Genomic DNA, 18,029 nt, shown 5'->3' with positions numbered 1-18,029 from the left:
AGTCGCTTTTTGCGGGTTTTTCAACTTGATTTTCTATTATTTTTGTTTGGGTTTTCAGCTTTTTCAGCTGAATGCTTTGCTTTTTGTGCCTCAACTTCAAACTTAATTACCTGAGTGAGTGTGTACACAAATATATATGGAGGCGGTAGGCACTACGCATAGTTGTGCTGTCCGCAGATTGTTTAATAGCCACATCACTTTTTATTTTATTATATTTCCATTTCAATTTCGTGTTGCCAACTTCCTTATGGGCCAAGTCGCTAGCACGTGTACCATAAGTGCTCGACTGAACATATTTATGATGACTCAAATAAGTCTGCTTTGGAAAACGTGACTTGAAATTAGCTATCCAGAATCCTTGACACACAATTAATTTGAAAATGGTTTAAAGTGTTGTACGAATATCCTTTATCATAAAAATGAAAGATTCAGCTTAGATCTCACAGATATTATACCACAATATTTTTGGTGTTTATGCATCGAAAAGAGCCAAAAAGAAGTCGGGAAAATATCTATAAATTAAGTATTGACGTAGCCGGCGGTTAACTTATCGTAATCGTACCGGCAGACTTATCGTTTCCCCGCTGACGACACCGACCTCGGATCGGGCTTATCGCCTTACCCAGATATTACCTCATCGCTAGCTAATCGTAAAAACCGAAAAAAAAAGCCGAGGCGAGGAATCAATCAAATGGCCTAAAAAAAACATTATTGTGGCTTACCAATTTTCTAGCAATTCTCTGGACTCTCCAGGCTCTTTCTGATATTTTTTTTTCCTATACCCCTGCCCATACCTATATTTATTTTTTATTTTTTCTTGATTTTTTGGCGTATGCAAAAGGCGTCGCTGAATGAGCAGAGGAACTGTCTTGGAAGCGGCATAAATTATCCGGCTTAGGCCATTCCAATCTAAGTTTGAAGACTGTCTGCCGGGTTTTTTATATTTCATTTTTCTTCTTTCCAGCTTTTTGTCTGCACTCAAAAAAAAATTTTAGAAAATCGCCTATGGATTTGCTTTACTGGCGATTTTTTTCTATATTTCTGGAATATTTCTTGAATTTAATGAATTTTGATTAATTGGAAGAAAATTTTCTTTACCAGTAGAAAATTTTTTTATTTTAAAGAAAAAAATCGCCAGTGAAGCAAATCCATAGGCGATTTTCTAAAATTCAGGGCGATTCATTTTCTGAGTGTGGGCTCAGCGATTGCGACGTGTTTGGCGCACCAAGTGGGCGCGGCCAATATGCAAAGCACGTTTCCCTATGCGATCCAATACAATCCGATCCCCGCCGATAGGCCTATATGCTCCCGATGCCCAAAATCAGGGGTTCTGGAAAGCCAAAGCCAAAGCCAAAAGCTTCACTCTGCATTTGGGGGATCATAATGACACTAATGTGGATCAGATAAGAGTGACTTTTATGCATTGCTTGCTTTAAAAAGAATTGAGAGCTTATGGCAAGTACGAATGTATATAATTTATAGGTCTGCTATGCTACAACGATTAAATCAAAGGGAAGTGAATTTTCTTAATATAATAGTTGGATGATATTTACACACATTTTTACTATGAAAGCAGGATAACAAAAATATAATAATCTTGTTGATTAAATGTCCAATGATATTATCTTTAAAACGAAATAAATCCATAATGTCGCAGTGCGAAAACCCTTGACTGTTGTTGTTGTTGTTTTGGCTCAAAATCTAACCTCAAAAAACCCAGAGAGAATATAATATCGGGAGATGAGAATGGGTTGGCATTATATTTATATGTGAGTAGACTAGGTAGACTAAATGGAGGTGACCTCAAGTGCGGCACCCAGAACAAAAGCCCGCCAGCTGCAACAAAGGTAACCTCCTGCAACCTCGCGCCCTCTGCTTCTCCCTCTCCCCCTCGCACCCTATTGCCATCTCGCTTGCTCCTGGATGCTGCAGTTGTTGTCAAGTGCAACGTCATCCTGCTTATTAAAGGTATTACAATGCGAAAGGGAAAAATACAAAATGAAGAGTGCAACATCAGACAACAAGTAAACGTAATTACAGACTCTGTTACTTTTACTGCCTGAAAATCTGCTAAGATTTACACGCGAAGAAAATAATGGCACCAAAGATTAAAGTTCCTTAGAACAGAAAAAATATTCTTAAATATTTTACTTAATTATTATAAAAGTAGCCACAAAAAAAGTGGAGAATAGGTCTTTAAAACTCTTATATAATGCATACCCTCGTTTCACTTCTTATAATTCCCAACTAGTTTTGACCTTCGCTTTGGAAAAAAGTCCTTGGAGGAATTCCTTCTCAATACCCCAAGACATCCCAAGATTTTTTCCAGTGCCGTTGTTGTTGGCTGTAGACCTCCTTCTCATTGTCACACACAAGAAGATATAATAGTGGGATGGAGGGGGTTTCGCGGGAATAGGGGTCTTGAGAGGAGACAACCTCTTGACTTGCGGCTTGTTGATTTCTTCTTTTCTTGCCGGGGCTATGAAGGGACTCTATTTCGAGAGGGGTGACTGTGTGTGGACTCGACTCGCTTTGCTGCACATTTTCCGCGGCAGCGTCAGCAAAACAGAAAAGTTATTTCTTCTATGATTCCAACACTTGAACTGCATTAGCGTAAGCTGCACCTACATGGGCATAGCCCCCAAAGACATCTATCCATCATAACTGCATAACTGGGTCTCGAAAACAGCCGCAGCCTCAGTCTGCCTCTTACATATACACATACATATGTAGTCTCTCATCCAGCTGACAATACATCAATGGCTGTCAAACTGTCGATGGAGGTCCAAAGTGCGAGGCTTTTTCACTCGAAAGCCCTGTCACTTGGAAGGCCACTCGCATAATATATACCATCCTAGACCATTAACATTAGCCATTTGGCAGGTTCTATGACCCAGAGACAAAAAAAAAACAATTTGCTAGTTTTCAAAAGCAACAAGTTATGGCGAAATACAAACTCATAAGCTTTTTTATGTAAATTTCTGAGAAAATGTTCGGGTGTAATGAGGTAGTTAACTTAAACGTCTCGGATTGAGTGTAACATGGGGTTAGATGGCAACAAGAGACGATTACCATAGTCACTGGAATAATTATATTAAGAAATTTAACATAATAATGTAGCTATTCATTTCTATCCATCTTCTATCCTAGGTTTATTTATTTATCTTTCAATTTAGTGGCACATCTATCTGTTTATCTTTCCGTCTTATCTATCTGCCCATCTTGTTCCCTAAAAATTGTGACCAATGTCTGTGGGATGTCGGCTTGGAGCTCCAAGGTCAAGTTGTTGATTTTTTTACTGTTTCAGGCCAAAAAAAAACAAAAAAGAAATCGTTGCTGTCTGAAGTTTATATAGTTGGTTTTTTGTTTTCTTTTGGGCTATTTCTATGTTTTTTTTTCTTTTTTGGCGGCACGTTTCATTTCAATAAGAGCAACACACACACAGAAACAGGAAATAAATCAAGTTTGGCTTTTGGTCAAGAGTCAACGTTGTTGTTGGCCGGTGACAGCGACAAATATTTGTCTTTTGACAGCTAATGGGGCTCATTTAGTGATCGCCAGAAATCGCTGGATCAGGGGATATGGGGAATATATAGGGGCGGCTCCCCAGCGTCAAGCTGTCTGTTTGCCTCTTCGCATTTGAATCTCGAATCGAATCAAATCGAACCGAGTCAAATGGAAATAGATTTTGGTTTGCAAATTCGTTGAAATCGTCACATACCTGAAAAATAGACAGAGAAGGGGGTTTGTTAATTGAATTATTAATTCATAAATCAATAATAGCGGATAATCGCGATAATTATGCTGCTGATGATCGGGGAACTCGTTTCCGTTTTGCAAACAAAGGATTTCTATACAGAGAGTTGTGTAGCTAATCCACATCCAGATTTGTCATATAATTAGTCATTGGAAAATGAATGATTCCTATTTCTTAATAAGTGGAAAAATATAATTTAACTTAGGGATTTGTCATACAATTAGTACCCTTTAAATATATATATGAAATCAATACAAATTATAATTATAATTTAGTAACACCTTATACACATATTCATTCACAAGAAACTTGAGTTCCGATCGCTTATTATCAGTTCCCCAAATTCCGTAGAACTTTCGCCTACTTTTTAGCATGGCACATGGCTGAAATAAAATCCGATTTGTGTAGTCTGGTTGGGCCAGGGAATATCAGCTGATCACCTAGATACCCAACACGCTCCACAGAAGCTAATGAACTTGCGCTAATGAAATCGCTGAGCTGGGCACAAAAATACAAGACATTTCTGCACTGGACACCGTTTTGCTGGCAAACAGAAAACTGAATCGGAGGGTAATGGAATCTGATGGGCTCGTAGGGAAATATTTAGGTACTCATACATAAATATAGCCCACACCCAACACCCAAAATATTTGTGAGCTTAGTCAGTTTTAAGTCTTCGATATTGGACCCAAAAAAAAAAGGTCTTGCTAATGGCGTTGATAAGGCAACTAGTTCTGGCCACAAATAAAATAATCATAAACTGTGGCAGCTTCTGCGGGCAAAGTCAACGAAAAAAAAAAATAATCGAAAAACCAGTTTGGTCTTAGTGACGATCTCACACGATTTTGGTCATGCAAATGTCAGCCGCATATGCATTAAATTAAGATTCATCAGCACACGAGTGCTGGCAGTTTGACAGCCACTTTATATTAAGTCCATATATACATATAGATATATGTATTCCATTCCCGATCCGATCCCGTAACCTGGTCTCACTATCAGTCAGTTGACACCTTATCAACTTGGCAACAACATGAGCATCGAAAACTATGCCACCTATGTATGTGAACGCTATATCTTATCTGGCCGGTCTGGGGTTTCTTCCAGATATACCCGTGGCTTACATAGGCGACTTTGTATGGGTAACATTTTTCTTTAATTGACTGCTCCATTCGCCCCTTTTGGCGGCAATTAGCTGAAAACTCTGCGCCTTTGTTCTCCGATGAAATATCAATAAAGTAGCTGACACGCCGAAAAAATATATAAATATTTTATGCGGCCCAGTAGTTGGCACCTCGAAGTGCGAACACACTTAAATTGTTTATGGTGTTTTGATCGAATATTAGCAGGGAAATTGGTTATCGAAACTATCTTAAAGATCGATTAAAATCGCATCGGTTTCGTTCATCTTTTCGTAATCTTTAATTAATTTATGGTGCTAAAGAGTTTCTTTGAATGTTTATGGTGTTTGAAACGAGCGATTATTTGCATTGTATCGTTATCGAAATAATCGCTGAGCTCGACCTTCTTAGATTATGCTAAATGTATAAAACATTTCCGTTCTTTAATAAGGTAGTCTATAATTTCTGTAGAACCCAATTTCTTAATAATTAATGCGTAGGATCGACGATTCCTTCATCGATCTCTTTTATCATTGGCTGCTTTAATCTTTAATTTGTATACTGCAAAGCTATTTATTTAATTGCTGTCTTCGAATGATTAATTAATGTTTGTATAGTATTTTATTTAATTATGTCAAATCCGTTATTAATTTAATTGCTTATCTCTGTTATTGAATTGTTTTGTTTGCTTCCATAAATTTAGGTTTACAGTAATTTCCTAAAGAATATTCTTTAAAAACTACCGATTTGTGAACAATACAAAATCAAGCTTAACTAATTTTTAATAGTCGGCCATGACAAACGTATCCAAAATGCCAGAGATTCAAATGGATCCCAAAATCGAATCGAATCAAATCGAGTTGAAAATCAAAGTGTTTGCGAGCTTATTAAAGCATAAATATATGCAAGTCGCGTAAGGCAATGGCAAATTAACAAATTTGCATAATTATGCATCATTTTTTGGCTTGTTTGATTGCTGCTTTTATGCTTTGTTTACTAATTAATTGGCTCGAGCTCCGGCGCGGTTTGAGAGCCACTGGGGGCTATTTAAAAATTGATTGTTGAATTTATTTCGCCATTTAGGCTTGAGCAGCAATTAATACAAATTGAAATGATGTGGATTTCCATTGAAATGGGTGCCTCCTTTTTATTTCTCTTAATTTTTCCGCGCGACTTCGTCATGCTCCGAATCTTGACGCCGATGATGATGATGATGATGCAACTCCATTGGCATCGAAATTGGGGAGACGCCACATGGATATATGTATATCTCGATCGCGATCTGCGGCGATGCTGTGCAGGCATTTTTTAATTTCCCCCGAAATAAAAAAGCGTTTAAGATTAATGGAGTCGATTGTCGAACAGAAGCTGATGTCACCCGCATAGTCAATATTTCCATTTTTAAATATTTTTTTTTTGGAGCCCCTCCCAATATCCGCCGCTCTGATTATGATTAACGATTAGGACGCCATGGAAGAAGCTGCCAGCCCGATCGATCTGTAATTGGCAGTCAATTTCGTCAATTGAAAAATCGCCCCAAGCATTTCCGCTGATTAGGCCCATCCCCATCCATCGTTCGACTCCGAATTCAAATAAATTTCACTCATTAATTTGCCCCTGGAGTTTAAACCAGTTTTGTATCTTCTTAGGAAATTTGTATCTCTCTCTATTTATCAATCAGCGACTTTCAAATGGCAAGAGATGTTCGTTTATCGCTTTTAACGTTTTTAAAAAAGAAAATAATATTACTATTAAGATTTGAATAAAATAAATATAAGAACCTATCCCTAAATATATAAGGTATATTGTAAATTTCAACGTGATCGGTATATTATAATCACTGTCATACAATGTAATAAAAAAAAACACTTGCATCCTTTGCCTCGTTTGTATAACTATTTATTTTGATGGGTAATCTAAATCAAAGTCGAACAATCTTAGAACCCCTATAGCTTAAATCACCTTTATCGATGGGCCCTGCGACGCCTTGAATTTGGAATGAGACCTACCCAAAAAAAAGCCGATCGCCTTGCATACTAAGTTTTGCGATGGGATCATCATCTTTGATTCTTGGCAAACAATTTCCTAAGCTTTATTATCGCCTTTTCGCATAAATAGAAAATTTAAATGCAATTTTCGAACACATTTTAATGGCGTCATTTGCGCGTAAAATGTTGCTTGACTTTTTCTATGTCTTTTGTTGAGAGAGATTGGGATGATGACACAATGGATATATAAATATATATATATATATGCATATATAGTCCACCCACACTGCCTCCTGCATTTTGCAATAACTCAGAAGGCAAATTGCGACAGTTTAGGAATTTCCCCATCCCAAGAAATGCTGTTAATGGGTGTTGGGTGATGTTTTTTTTCTCGTTGCCTTTTTCTATTTTCAACATTTACGCAATGCAATAGTTCAACAATAATTATTCATATGCCGGGGACTTACTCTACATATATTTATATATACATATATAGAGTATATAGTATATTTGTGCCCCCACAGACGCGCCATGCAAATATTAAATTACAAAAGTTGGTTGGGGCTACAAAGTGAGAAATGAAAAGTCAGGCTGAGAAATTGGTTTACCCTACACTTGGGAGTTAGTTTTCAATGTTTAGTCTATGAGGCAAATAGCTGAGTGCATTCACTGTTCACCTTAATATTTAACCATAATTTTGACGTGCAATAATTTTAAATCATCGAGGGTGGAATGAACTCCAAAGAACACGAGCTTCACGTGTAAAAAGCCAAAAGGGACAGAAAGGGTTTTGGTTTTCAATTATTAATGCTTTCTTAGCTTTTTACATTTGCTGAAAATATGTAATTAAATCTACTTGCGAGCATTGTTTCTATTCTAATATCAATGAATGTTCGTTTAAAAATCATTTGTAATTTTTGAATGATAATTGCGAGTTGCATTTAAGGGTATTACTCGATTTGCCCACTTGCAACTCCTAACTTTCCTGCCCCGCCTCGAATTAGAAACTTTCGTCTCTGGTATCTTGTCGCCATCTATTTATAAATGCTTGCCTCATAGCCAAGATCTCCCCAATTGATTCCCCGATTCCGCCCAGTTTTCGTTTTTTTTCCTTACAAAAATGCATACGTCAGCCAGGGAAAATAGATTCCGGATCCGCAGAAGCGAACCGTCGAGTCTGGGAATCTGAGAATCCGAGAATCCGAGAATCCCGACCAGGTCACATTCGGTTGCCCCAATGACTAATGGTAATGGAAGCCTTCCTTCACTCTCTTCTGGCATGCCAATTTGACAAAGTTAACACTCGGCGATATCGCCAATCAGCATTATAGGTATAGTACTGAAAGACTAGAAATAGCAATAGGAAGTTAAAAGCGAGACACCAGACACTTCACTCGCACCTCGCACATCTCGTTTGTATAAGTATAAACAGTTTTAAGTGTGCCAGTTGTCCCTGCTCCGCGGCCCCGCCCCCTTATCGAGTCCCCGCCCCTTGGTCAATGTCTGAACTTGAGCTCAAGTGGGTGGAAAAAGGGGGAGCACGAGTGAGCGTTAGGCAGCCTCAGTGTAATATTTAAACAAATGCTCGCATGACTCTTCCACTGAAAATTGCATGTGATCGCTATGCGAACGTACGGGTGCACAGGGAGAAAAGCTTTAGGATATTTAATAATTATACAATATTTTTAAAAATATTATTTATAAAGCTAAAAATCGTATAAATATAATATGTCATAAAATTGCAAACATATTGGTATAATAAGTTCAAGCATTAATATTCCATCTTGTAGGCCATTTTCTCAGTGATCCAATAAAGCCAGATTGGCTGATATATAGGCAGCCGGTCACATGTGTGATCGAGGGTCCAACATCTTGTGTCCATATGTTGCACAAACAAACAATCGAAACAGAAACCGTGAAGACACGAAAACAGCAAGAAAACACAAAACAAGGAGAACGAACCGAAGGGAATGTGCCAACGAACGCATCTTTACACAGAAACCCAAAGAAAAACAAAGAAAACATAATCCCAAAAGCTGAAAAAGAAACCAAAACGATATGGCCAAGTTGGAAAAAAAAGCTGCGAAATGAATATTTTTCTCATCTGTTGGCCTGCCTGCCGTTTTTTTTTTTGGTTTTTGTCGGGGTTTTGGTGCTTTAATTTTCCTTCTTGTTTGCTTTGCAGTTGCCGTTGATGATGCAAATATTTTGACAGTTTGTTTGACAGATATCGGGGGATATATCTCGGGGGTATATGATGAGCGATATAAGCCAAAAGATCATAAAGGGGGGAAAGGCATACCCTTGTAAGGCCGGAAAAGGGCCATCGAATGGGGACCCATCTGCATTTGTATCTGTTGATGTAAACAACTCAATTCAGTTGCCAGGCGAAGATCAGATCAAACAAAAGAGATGCCATATGGAAAAAGTTTCACATTTCAGCTCTTAAATAAATGGTGTAATTCCGAAGCCAATTGCATAGTTGCACATTTCTTTCATTACTTATTGCAAACTTTAAGTGCATTTAGTTTTAAGAGGATATGTTATATTTTAAATTAAAAATGTAATACATTCGTAAGGCAGAAACTATGATGACATAATGTACTACCAGCCAATGACGTTGAAATAGTATAACAATTACTGATTAGTAATATTTTTAGCTCTTCAGGAAGTACGGCTATCAATCTAGAACGGATAAAACCCAAGATAAACAATATCTGGCACCTCAAGTTGCCGGGCCACCTGATCGTATGCGCAATTTCCAATGGCCAACAATACGCATACGCCGGATGGGCAAAAGCGGAGGATGGAAGATGAAGGATGGCGTTATCGAGCTGCAGTGCAGCAGTGACCTCAATTACAGACCGATTTGCAGTGGTTCCTTCTTGGAAGTGTGGGTCCCACCGATAAGCCCCACGAACACCATACAATGTACATACACATGTTCGAATTTGGCCTCATTTACGCAACTTCCGATGTGATAAAAAGTGTGAGCGCTGCAGCAAAACAAATCGAATCAAAACAACAGTCGACAAAATGGAGTAGAGCACCTACTGTCCATCGAAAATCGGACCTCCTTATACATATACACATGGATTCGGTGATTTGAAATGTTAATTTAAGAAATTATTTCATTGCAAGACAACGTCTGTGGGCAACATGTCATTAACACTCGCTGATAACGCCCTATCATCGCCGCTCATTATGGTGGAAAAACATATACATTTATACGCACACCGACCGAAACCCTGCATATAGATAGAATTTAGAACTGGAACAATCGACTTCTCATAATAATTGGCAAAGACAGCCGAACACAATCGCATCATTCAAAAGCCGCAGCTAAAAAGTCGTTTCGATTTTGGAAAAAAAAGAAATAAAGTCGGCGTCTGTTTTTTCGAGACTGTGATAACCCCCGTAGATGACCTGATCATTTTATTTTTTTGGCCTCTGGTCAACTCGAAGTCCGGTCCTTAACAGAGCGTTTGAATTTCGAATACATAGCACTTCCTAATTTTACAGCCATTTGGGGAAGAGGCGGGGAAACTATTTTCAAATCCACTTAAAATACCCTCAGGGCATCAATATATATTTTTATGCTAATCACCAAGTTCGTTTTGTTTTTCTCTTTCCATTGGGAAAATAATATGTGTGTCATGTAAAATAGTTCAAGTTCGTCGAGGGGCCCCGAGTTGTGTCATCCGAAATGAGAGATCGTTGGGTTAGAGATCCCAAAATGGAAGTGAAACGGCTGATAGTAAGTGAAATGGTTATTTAGCATAGGATATATTTAGGTTGTTTTGAATTAAATGAAAGATTAAATCTAAACTAAGTTTTATTGTTCGGTTTTATGTGATTAACGTTTGTAGGAAATCTCTTTGTAACAGAAACAAACGAGACAAATGTGTTTACCTTTAAAAAGCCAAACTGATAAATTAAATTATATAGCTTGTAGCGAAACGCAAAGCTTTATCGATTTTTGGTCAATTTCAAGCAGCTATCAGTATACATAGTTTGAACTTTTATCTTTGATAGTTTTAGTATCCGTTTTATAGCCCCCGATCAAGGTTCCAAGACCTCCGGAACCGCCTTAATCAATGCAAAGCATGCGATAATGAAAGCGAAACGGACGCAGCTCGAGTTCCCTAATTTCGCGAATATCAGATATCGTAATACTAGTGAAACTCACCTTGGCATTGGTCGGGGGTACGTGGCAGGCGTTGAGGACGAAGGCCACGAGAAGGAGGCGCAGGAGCAGCGACCCCGTGTGACCTCTCCGCCCGTTACTGATCCCGATCGCGATCGCGGGCGCTTGGGATCCCGGCGATCCCATCTTCTTCTTCTTCCGGGGAACGGATGCTACGACGTCTCTGGAATTTTTGGTTTCTTTTGGCAGCTATTTAGATTTGGTTTAGGTACTTGTGTGTGTGAAGGCAGTTTCGGTTCGTATTTGAGTTTGGTTTTAAGCGGTTGGCAGGTTGTTGTTACGGCTATGGCACTGCACGGAGAAAAAAAGCCCCCAAATTGGACATTAGATCTTACTCAATAATAAGTTGGATTCTATTCCTAAGGAGGTGTTTTTTCTCGGTGCACTAAAAAAGGGGGAAACAGTTTGGTGGAGAGCACAGAAACGGGACACGTTTCCCGATACCAGCAAAAAGTGTTGACTTTGGCGAAACGAAATGCTCGAAAAAAAAACCCGAAACCTTCCAGTCTCAGAAGTTCCTCCGAAAAGGCTGAAAGATCCCCTGAGATCTTTGTTTTCACTCGTAGTTTTCCCCCTCTTTTTTTCTTGATCGGGGTGCCACTCGATTTTCACACGCGCGTATCACTATTCTTTCGAAGGAGTGTGGGTTCCTTGTTCGGATCACAGTGGTAAAAGAAAAAGGAGCAAAGGTTTGACTGTTATCCTCGAGGCACCGTTTTCACCAGGATACTTTTAAAGGATTCTTTTTTGGATTCCGGCACTGGGGGGCACTCAAAAAAAATAACAACGCTCCACAAAGAGAGTCAGAGGCACTCAGAAACAAGGCGACAACCGTGGAATGTGCGACCGCCTGGAACGATGGCGCGCAACCTAATGTCTGAATGTCTAAGAACCGTGGCTGCCATTCCCAGCGCTGCCCCTGCTCTGCCGGCGTCGGCGTCGCCAGCCGAAGACGCACGAGGGCCGGCCAGCGAACACGAGGCGGCGGCCGAAGCGTTTTGCGTGCTCTTGTTATTGTTATAACGGCGCTTAATGGCCCGATGCAAGCCTGTTGCGTCGATTCGCTGCACTCTCTCCTCGCCTTCGCCCTCTCTCTCCCCCGCCGCCCTATCGCATGCGTGGGTGTCCGCTTACGCAGAGTTCGCCGCGCCTGCTCTCTCTCTCCTCTTGGCCTCCTTATCCTTTCTGCTTCTGCCTGGGACGTAGAGGCGGGCAAAGGGGGCAAGCTAGCATTTAAAACAGAATAAAGTAAATATTAATTGGGTTTAATTTATTACCTAAAATGTAAGCCCCTTGAAAAATGTTTAATCAAGTCCCGCCCCTGTCCCCCTCTCTCTCTGTGTGTGGGTCAACTGATAAACAAGTGAAAACCGTTGCTCCTTGCTCTCTTTTCACCTTTTGTTGTTGCTGCGGCAGCCGGTTTGCAAATTATCCCTCTCACTCCCACGAAAAGTAGCGCTTACTTCGCACTTTTCTTGATGTTCTGTGCATTCGACACTCGAAAAAAATTAAGAGACTTTCTAAAGTTCTCGTGTTTAAAACAATTATTAAAAATTAAAAAAATGTTGTAAAAAATAAATCCAATATTTCATTTAAAATGCGTTTGAGAACTCTAAAAACAAATTGATGAAAATGCTAAATTTATAACTTTTTACTTTCTGCACCCCAGAATATTTGTGTTTTATAGGTTTTTCTCGGAATGCAGAAAGTGCATGCACCAAGAATAGGCAAAAACCAGGTGCAGCCGGTACATATAACATCATCTTAAAAGTGTGGTCATCCGGCCAAAATCGTCTGCAAGTTTACATTGCGTTTAATTTTTGCAGCACAATACTTAGATCTTTATTGGTCATAATATTATTTTGGTCATGATTTGAATGCATTATTTAGTTAACACAATTCTCGTTTGATGAAAGCACATTTAATGGTAAATTTCTGTGTGTTTATAGCATACGTATAGGATACAAAATGGGGAATAAATAATTCTTTTAAGTAATTTTTGGATACTCAACGCAGTGATTTAGGTATTTAGAGATTGGAGGCTTTGGCAGCGTTCGCGGTTAAGTCAGTTGTCAAATGGTCATAGGTCATGGGCTACGCTACACCTGCCACAGACCGTGACCTTCAGCCCACATCGCCCCCCACCGCCACCCCCAAAAAGACGGCTTCCCATTGGCGCCTGACCCAAATGACATCCGAAAACGACGCATGCGTGTGGATGAATTGCCGGACTTGGATGCCAACGCCCCATATGGTGGACCAATGGACACGTTGCGACTTTCTAGAGCCCCCACTCCCGAAATAATTGTGCTATTCCCAAGGGTCTAGGCACCCCTCCACCCCCCTGCCAACCCCCTTTTTGCCCTTCCATCGGCACTCTAATGTAAAATATTTAATTTGTGGCGCCCCGTAAATTGCCTCAGCTTCCGTTGGCTGATAACAAAAGGCTCTAAAAATACACATGGAAATATGTCAATTACGCCAAATAAAATAATGACAATGAACTGGCTACACTTGGAGAAAATGATGTCCTAAATTAAATTAAAATGAATTAAATAAGAAATATTTTAGCATATCAAACAATAAAATAGTGAAGTTCAATATTTTCAGTATTATGATCCAAAAATGACGAGTAATTCCGCAATTAATTATTTTTTATTGTAAAGCATTCGAATTACTATCAACTTTATCATCACATATTTTTTCGAGTGCTAAATTCAGTTAATATTCGGACATGTGTGCACTTTTAAGCTCATATAAATATTTTTGGGAAGTCAAAAGGTGTCGATAAGGGATCGCAATGTGCTGCTCGGAACTAGAACAAATTCTGAAACAATTATACATAATTATAATTATCAATCTGAACTCTATAAGATTACATACATATACATACAAAGGTTATCCGTTACTTGCGGTGTGAAAAACCCCAACAACATCGTTTTAAATTTGTCAAACACACCACAGTTGTGTGGTGAATATTCCATTCTGTTAGCCACTTTGAAAAGCTGCCTACAGTTTGAATGCCATTGCAAAAGAGCTTTTAGCCAAGCCAAAAAATGTTGTTTATAAGCTTTTTAAAAGAGTTTTCATTAATATATTATTTTGTAATCTTTAATTTGAATTATAAGTAGAAATATATGTTTTTGCAAATTTTTGAACCAAAAAAGTCCGATTCTTTATAGAAAGGGTATACAAGGTAAGGAGGGAACGAAGCTTATACTTATTTATTTATAGATTAATTGGCGACTTCAAAGCACAGACGATGGTATTCAATCATAATTAGTGTCCTAACAGCCATTAAAAAATGAGTACAAATAGATTAAAGCACTGCAAAATATTTTGTAGTTTTTGCTGCAATCGAATCTTGTAACAACATTACCCTACGCAATTGATTGATTTTTAATTAAAATTCTCATAAGTAAAATATTATTATAACATGTACAAATTTTCTTTAAAAAATTATTTCCTTTTTCCAAGCTAAATTCTTCAAAACATACGTATAAAGATAATCCACATAAGCACATTACTTCTGAAGAGCATAATAATAAACTCAAGGGCCATGTTATCATTTATCCCTTTGACAAGGATGTGTACTCTTCTGTCCCATTTCCACCCCTCATTTCAGCGCTCACTTCTACATTTTCCGAGCACTTTTTTGGTTTCCGTTACCGAGTTGTACGCTAAATATTTGCCTCCCCCTCTTTCTGGCCAAGTCACGTGTTTCGCATTGGCAACTTGTTGGCCTTTTGCATACGTAAAAAGTTTGGTAAAAGGGGGAGTGCATTTCGGTTGGGCGTCATTTTGTAATTGAAAACTAATTGTTGCAGTGAATAATTAAAAATTAAGTCTATTTTTATTGCACGTATACTTCAGGCAAAAATAGAAAAAAAAATTGTCTGCAAGGCCATTAATAATAAAATACGAATAGTAAAGTGAAATATTAACGGGCAAATAACCAGGAAAATTATAGGACACTGTTAGCGCTGAATTACCAAGAAAATAGAAAAACAAATAGGTTTTAAAGAAATCATTTTCTTATTTTATCGAAGACGTATTTATAAAATTTTGAACTACACTTTTAACGAAAAATGAAGACCAAAATATTACTCATACGACAAGTGGGCTAGGCAGCAATTTAATTCCTTCAATTGCTAGTGATAAATCACTAGCTAAGAGTCAACCTCACGTAAAAGTGATAATCATTTGAGTAGTCACGCAGCTCTTAATGTATTTTATTGCTCTGACGCAAGAAAAATTATGTGAAATGCCATTTTCTAAATTAATTTAAAGATTTCAATTTTGGCATTGGAATTTAGCTAACTTTTCAAATATATGCATGCGTCCCAAAGAAAATTGTTCTGCTTATATAGAAAAAGATTTGATGCTTTACCTGGAATCATATGAGTCAGAACTATGAAAGCATAATTTCTTTTCATTTTTCTACTTTTACGAGTATAAAATTCACCTGCAGCTGACATACAGGCCAAGTTCTAGGGCAAATGTCTAGAGCTATCTTTTCCAATCAGCAAGGTTCCGGTTCTCCAAATTGACAGACGAAGATGTACTTAAACCAATTTCAAGGAAAGTCGGTTACGTGGAAACCCCAGGAACAGTACGTTTTTCCCCCTTCGGAAAACCCAACAAGTGGCGGGTAACAAGTTGGAAAAGTGCAGTTTGCATAAGGAGAAGCTTCAACCTTCGGTGTAAAAATGGGGGAAAAGCCGTTGACATAGCCCCCTTCCCCCCTTTCCCACGAATTTTCCCATCCCGATTGTTGTGCAATTGTCGGGGAAACTGTATGTGTGTGCTCTTAGGGAAAAGGACTCGTTCTGTTGTGCTGCTAAAGCGTTTGCTAATTGTTCAGCTGGCTTTCTTACATTTTTTACTCCTATTTTTATTTTGGCAAGACCTTTGGCCAGGGCTTTTAGCTTAATTAAGGCCAGCGTGCCGGCTTTTGAGTCCCCTCTTGCCCACTAAACGCTCATCAATACGCATCCAAAGGTATATTGCGGCATTGAAATTTAATTTCGTTTCATTTCGCATTTCACATTAATTAAATTGACCTCCTTCTGTGCGAATTTGGTAGCTGTGGAAGGCGGCGCAAAACTGCCAAATGTCAGCGGCGAAAGTTAAAAGCCAAGGGAGGATTTGCAGATAACACAAAAATGTTAATTGTGGTTGGGGGTAAGGTCTATTCAGAAAAAAGATTGTTTAGTTTTCAATTCGGGGTCTCCCATTTTGGAAAAGTATATTTAAGTTCATTTTAATTTTAGACTTATTTTCCAGATTCAGTGGCGGGTCTAGAATTTTGTTGTGGGGTACCCCCCCACAACGAGACAAAAATTTGAATTTTTTCCTGTTGGTTTTTTTCCTGTAACTTGGCCAAAAATGGTCGTACGCCAAAAATACATACTGTTTTGAACAGATAACAAAACAATAAATAAATCCATGACACTTTCCGGGGGATCTTGGAAATATCAAATTTTCGCCAATTTTCAATTTTTTTATAAGGAGGTACCTCATGATTTTTTACGAAAAATTAAAAAAAAATAAAATGCCTAGATTTAAATGCGAATCGATAGGAAATTTAGGAACGAGTTCAGAAACGTATGACAATCCATATTTCGATCAATATTTTCATTGTTATGGACAAAAAACGAATTAAATTTTGAAAAATTAGGATCTGGGTTTTTGGTAAAAATTTTAATTTTTTTCTGTTTGTTTTTTTGCTGTAACTTGGCCAAAAATGGTCCTACACCAAAAAGGCATATGTTTTTGAACAGATAACAAAATAATAATTAAATCCATAACACTTTCCGGTTGATTTTGGGAAAACAAAATTTTCGCCAATTTTCAATTACAATAGACAAGTGTGCAAAATCAATGATGTTCATTGGAACCGAAATACGTTTTTGATTCAATCATATCATGGAATTAATACAATTAATTATATTAATTTCCCCATTGTCATTTTCCCAACTTAAAAAGTACCCATATAAAGTCAAACAATTGTGTTCGACCAAATAAATAACTCCGATTTAAAACATTTCAATGGACTTTAATTAATTCCCCCAGCCTCAGCAAAATTTTCGAAGCTATTGTCAAACGACCTACGACTCCCAAAAGCCCACTGGAAAATAAAAGATAAAAAGTGTAGAAAATGAGATAAGCAGCCGGCAGAAAGACAAAGAAGGCCGTTGCTCTTTTTTTCAGATTGCTAGCTGAGCTTAATCATTAATATTTTTGGGTTCTGTTTTCGTTTCGTTTTATATGTACATGTGCTCTTCGCCTTTTTTCGCCGTCTAAATACAGATCTCCTATTTTTCGCTAAACGCCATTGTTTATGTTTATTTGCTGCTCAGTAATTAAAAGGCAATCAAAAGGCAAATAGATTCTTGTGCACTGGGCACCTGGGCCACGCCCCCAATCCACAATACAACCCACTTTGGTATTGTTCTATAGCACTGAACAAATTTATATTTTTACACATTACTTTATTTAGAAATAAAAAAAAAATGCATTATTATTGTAAAATTTTTAAAATAAATGTTGTTTTTATTGAAAGAAAAGTTCTGTATTTTTAAAATTTCAAATTATAAAAACAAAATTTTCTGTGTGAAAACTTTGAGACTTGTCAACTGCTTGGGCCAAAGGCAGTAATAAAATGCTAAAGAAAAGCGCTTTTCTCGCTGCCTGCTAATAAATTTGGATAAAGTCTAAACAAAACCAACGCAGCAGCAAACTAAAGCAACAGCAACTGGGCAATAAAAAATTGATTTTTCTCCCTGCCGGCGCTTTGTTTAAACAAATTTTGTTGCCAAACGCGGCACAACTGACAGTCATAAAAAATATATATGGCCTGCATGTCTGAAATCTAAAAGGGGAAGAGATTTATGCAAATACAAAGTATTTTTGATACCCTGGACAAAATTTAAAAATCAAATTAATGCAAATTG

General features: G+C 38.0%; 1 protein-coding gene across 36 annotated transcripts in view; it reads right to left on the bottom strand.

Annotated features, from left to right (window-relative positions):
• The window catches only part of trol (terribly reduced optic lobes), an 83,202-nt gene extending 71,254 nt beyond the window's left edge, over positions 1-11,948 (bottom strand). For all 36 annotated transcript variants that reach the window (XM_070218447.1, XM_070218418.1, XM_070218421.1 and 33 more), the window contains exons 1-2: positions 11,906-11,948; positions 11,056-11,364 (exon numbers count right to left, since the gene is read on the bottom strand). In XM_070218447.1, the coding sequence (XP_070074548.1) occupies positions 11,056-11,199 (144 nt within the window). In that variant the 5' untranslated portion in view covers positions 11,200-11,364; positions 11,906-11,948. The remainder of the gene's footprint in view (positions 1-11,055; positions 11,365-11,905) is intronic.
• Positions 11,949-18,029: the final 6,081 nt, after the last annotated feature.

This window comes from Drosophila takahashii, chromosome X, assembly GCF_030179915.1.
Source record: "Drosophila takahashii strain IR98-3 E-12201 chromosome X, DtakHiC1v2, whole genome shotgun sequence".
NCBI lineage: Eukaryota > Metazoa > Arthropoda > Insecta > Diptera > Drosophilidae > Drosophila > Drosophila takahashii.
The sequence above is the reverse complement of the archived record's forward strand: the minus strand, read 5'-3'. Positions and strand labels throughout refer to the sequence as shown.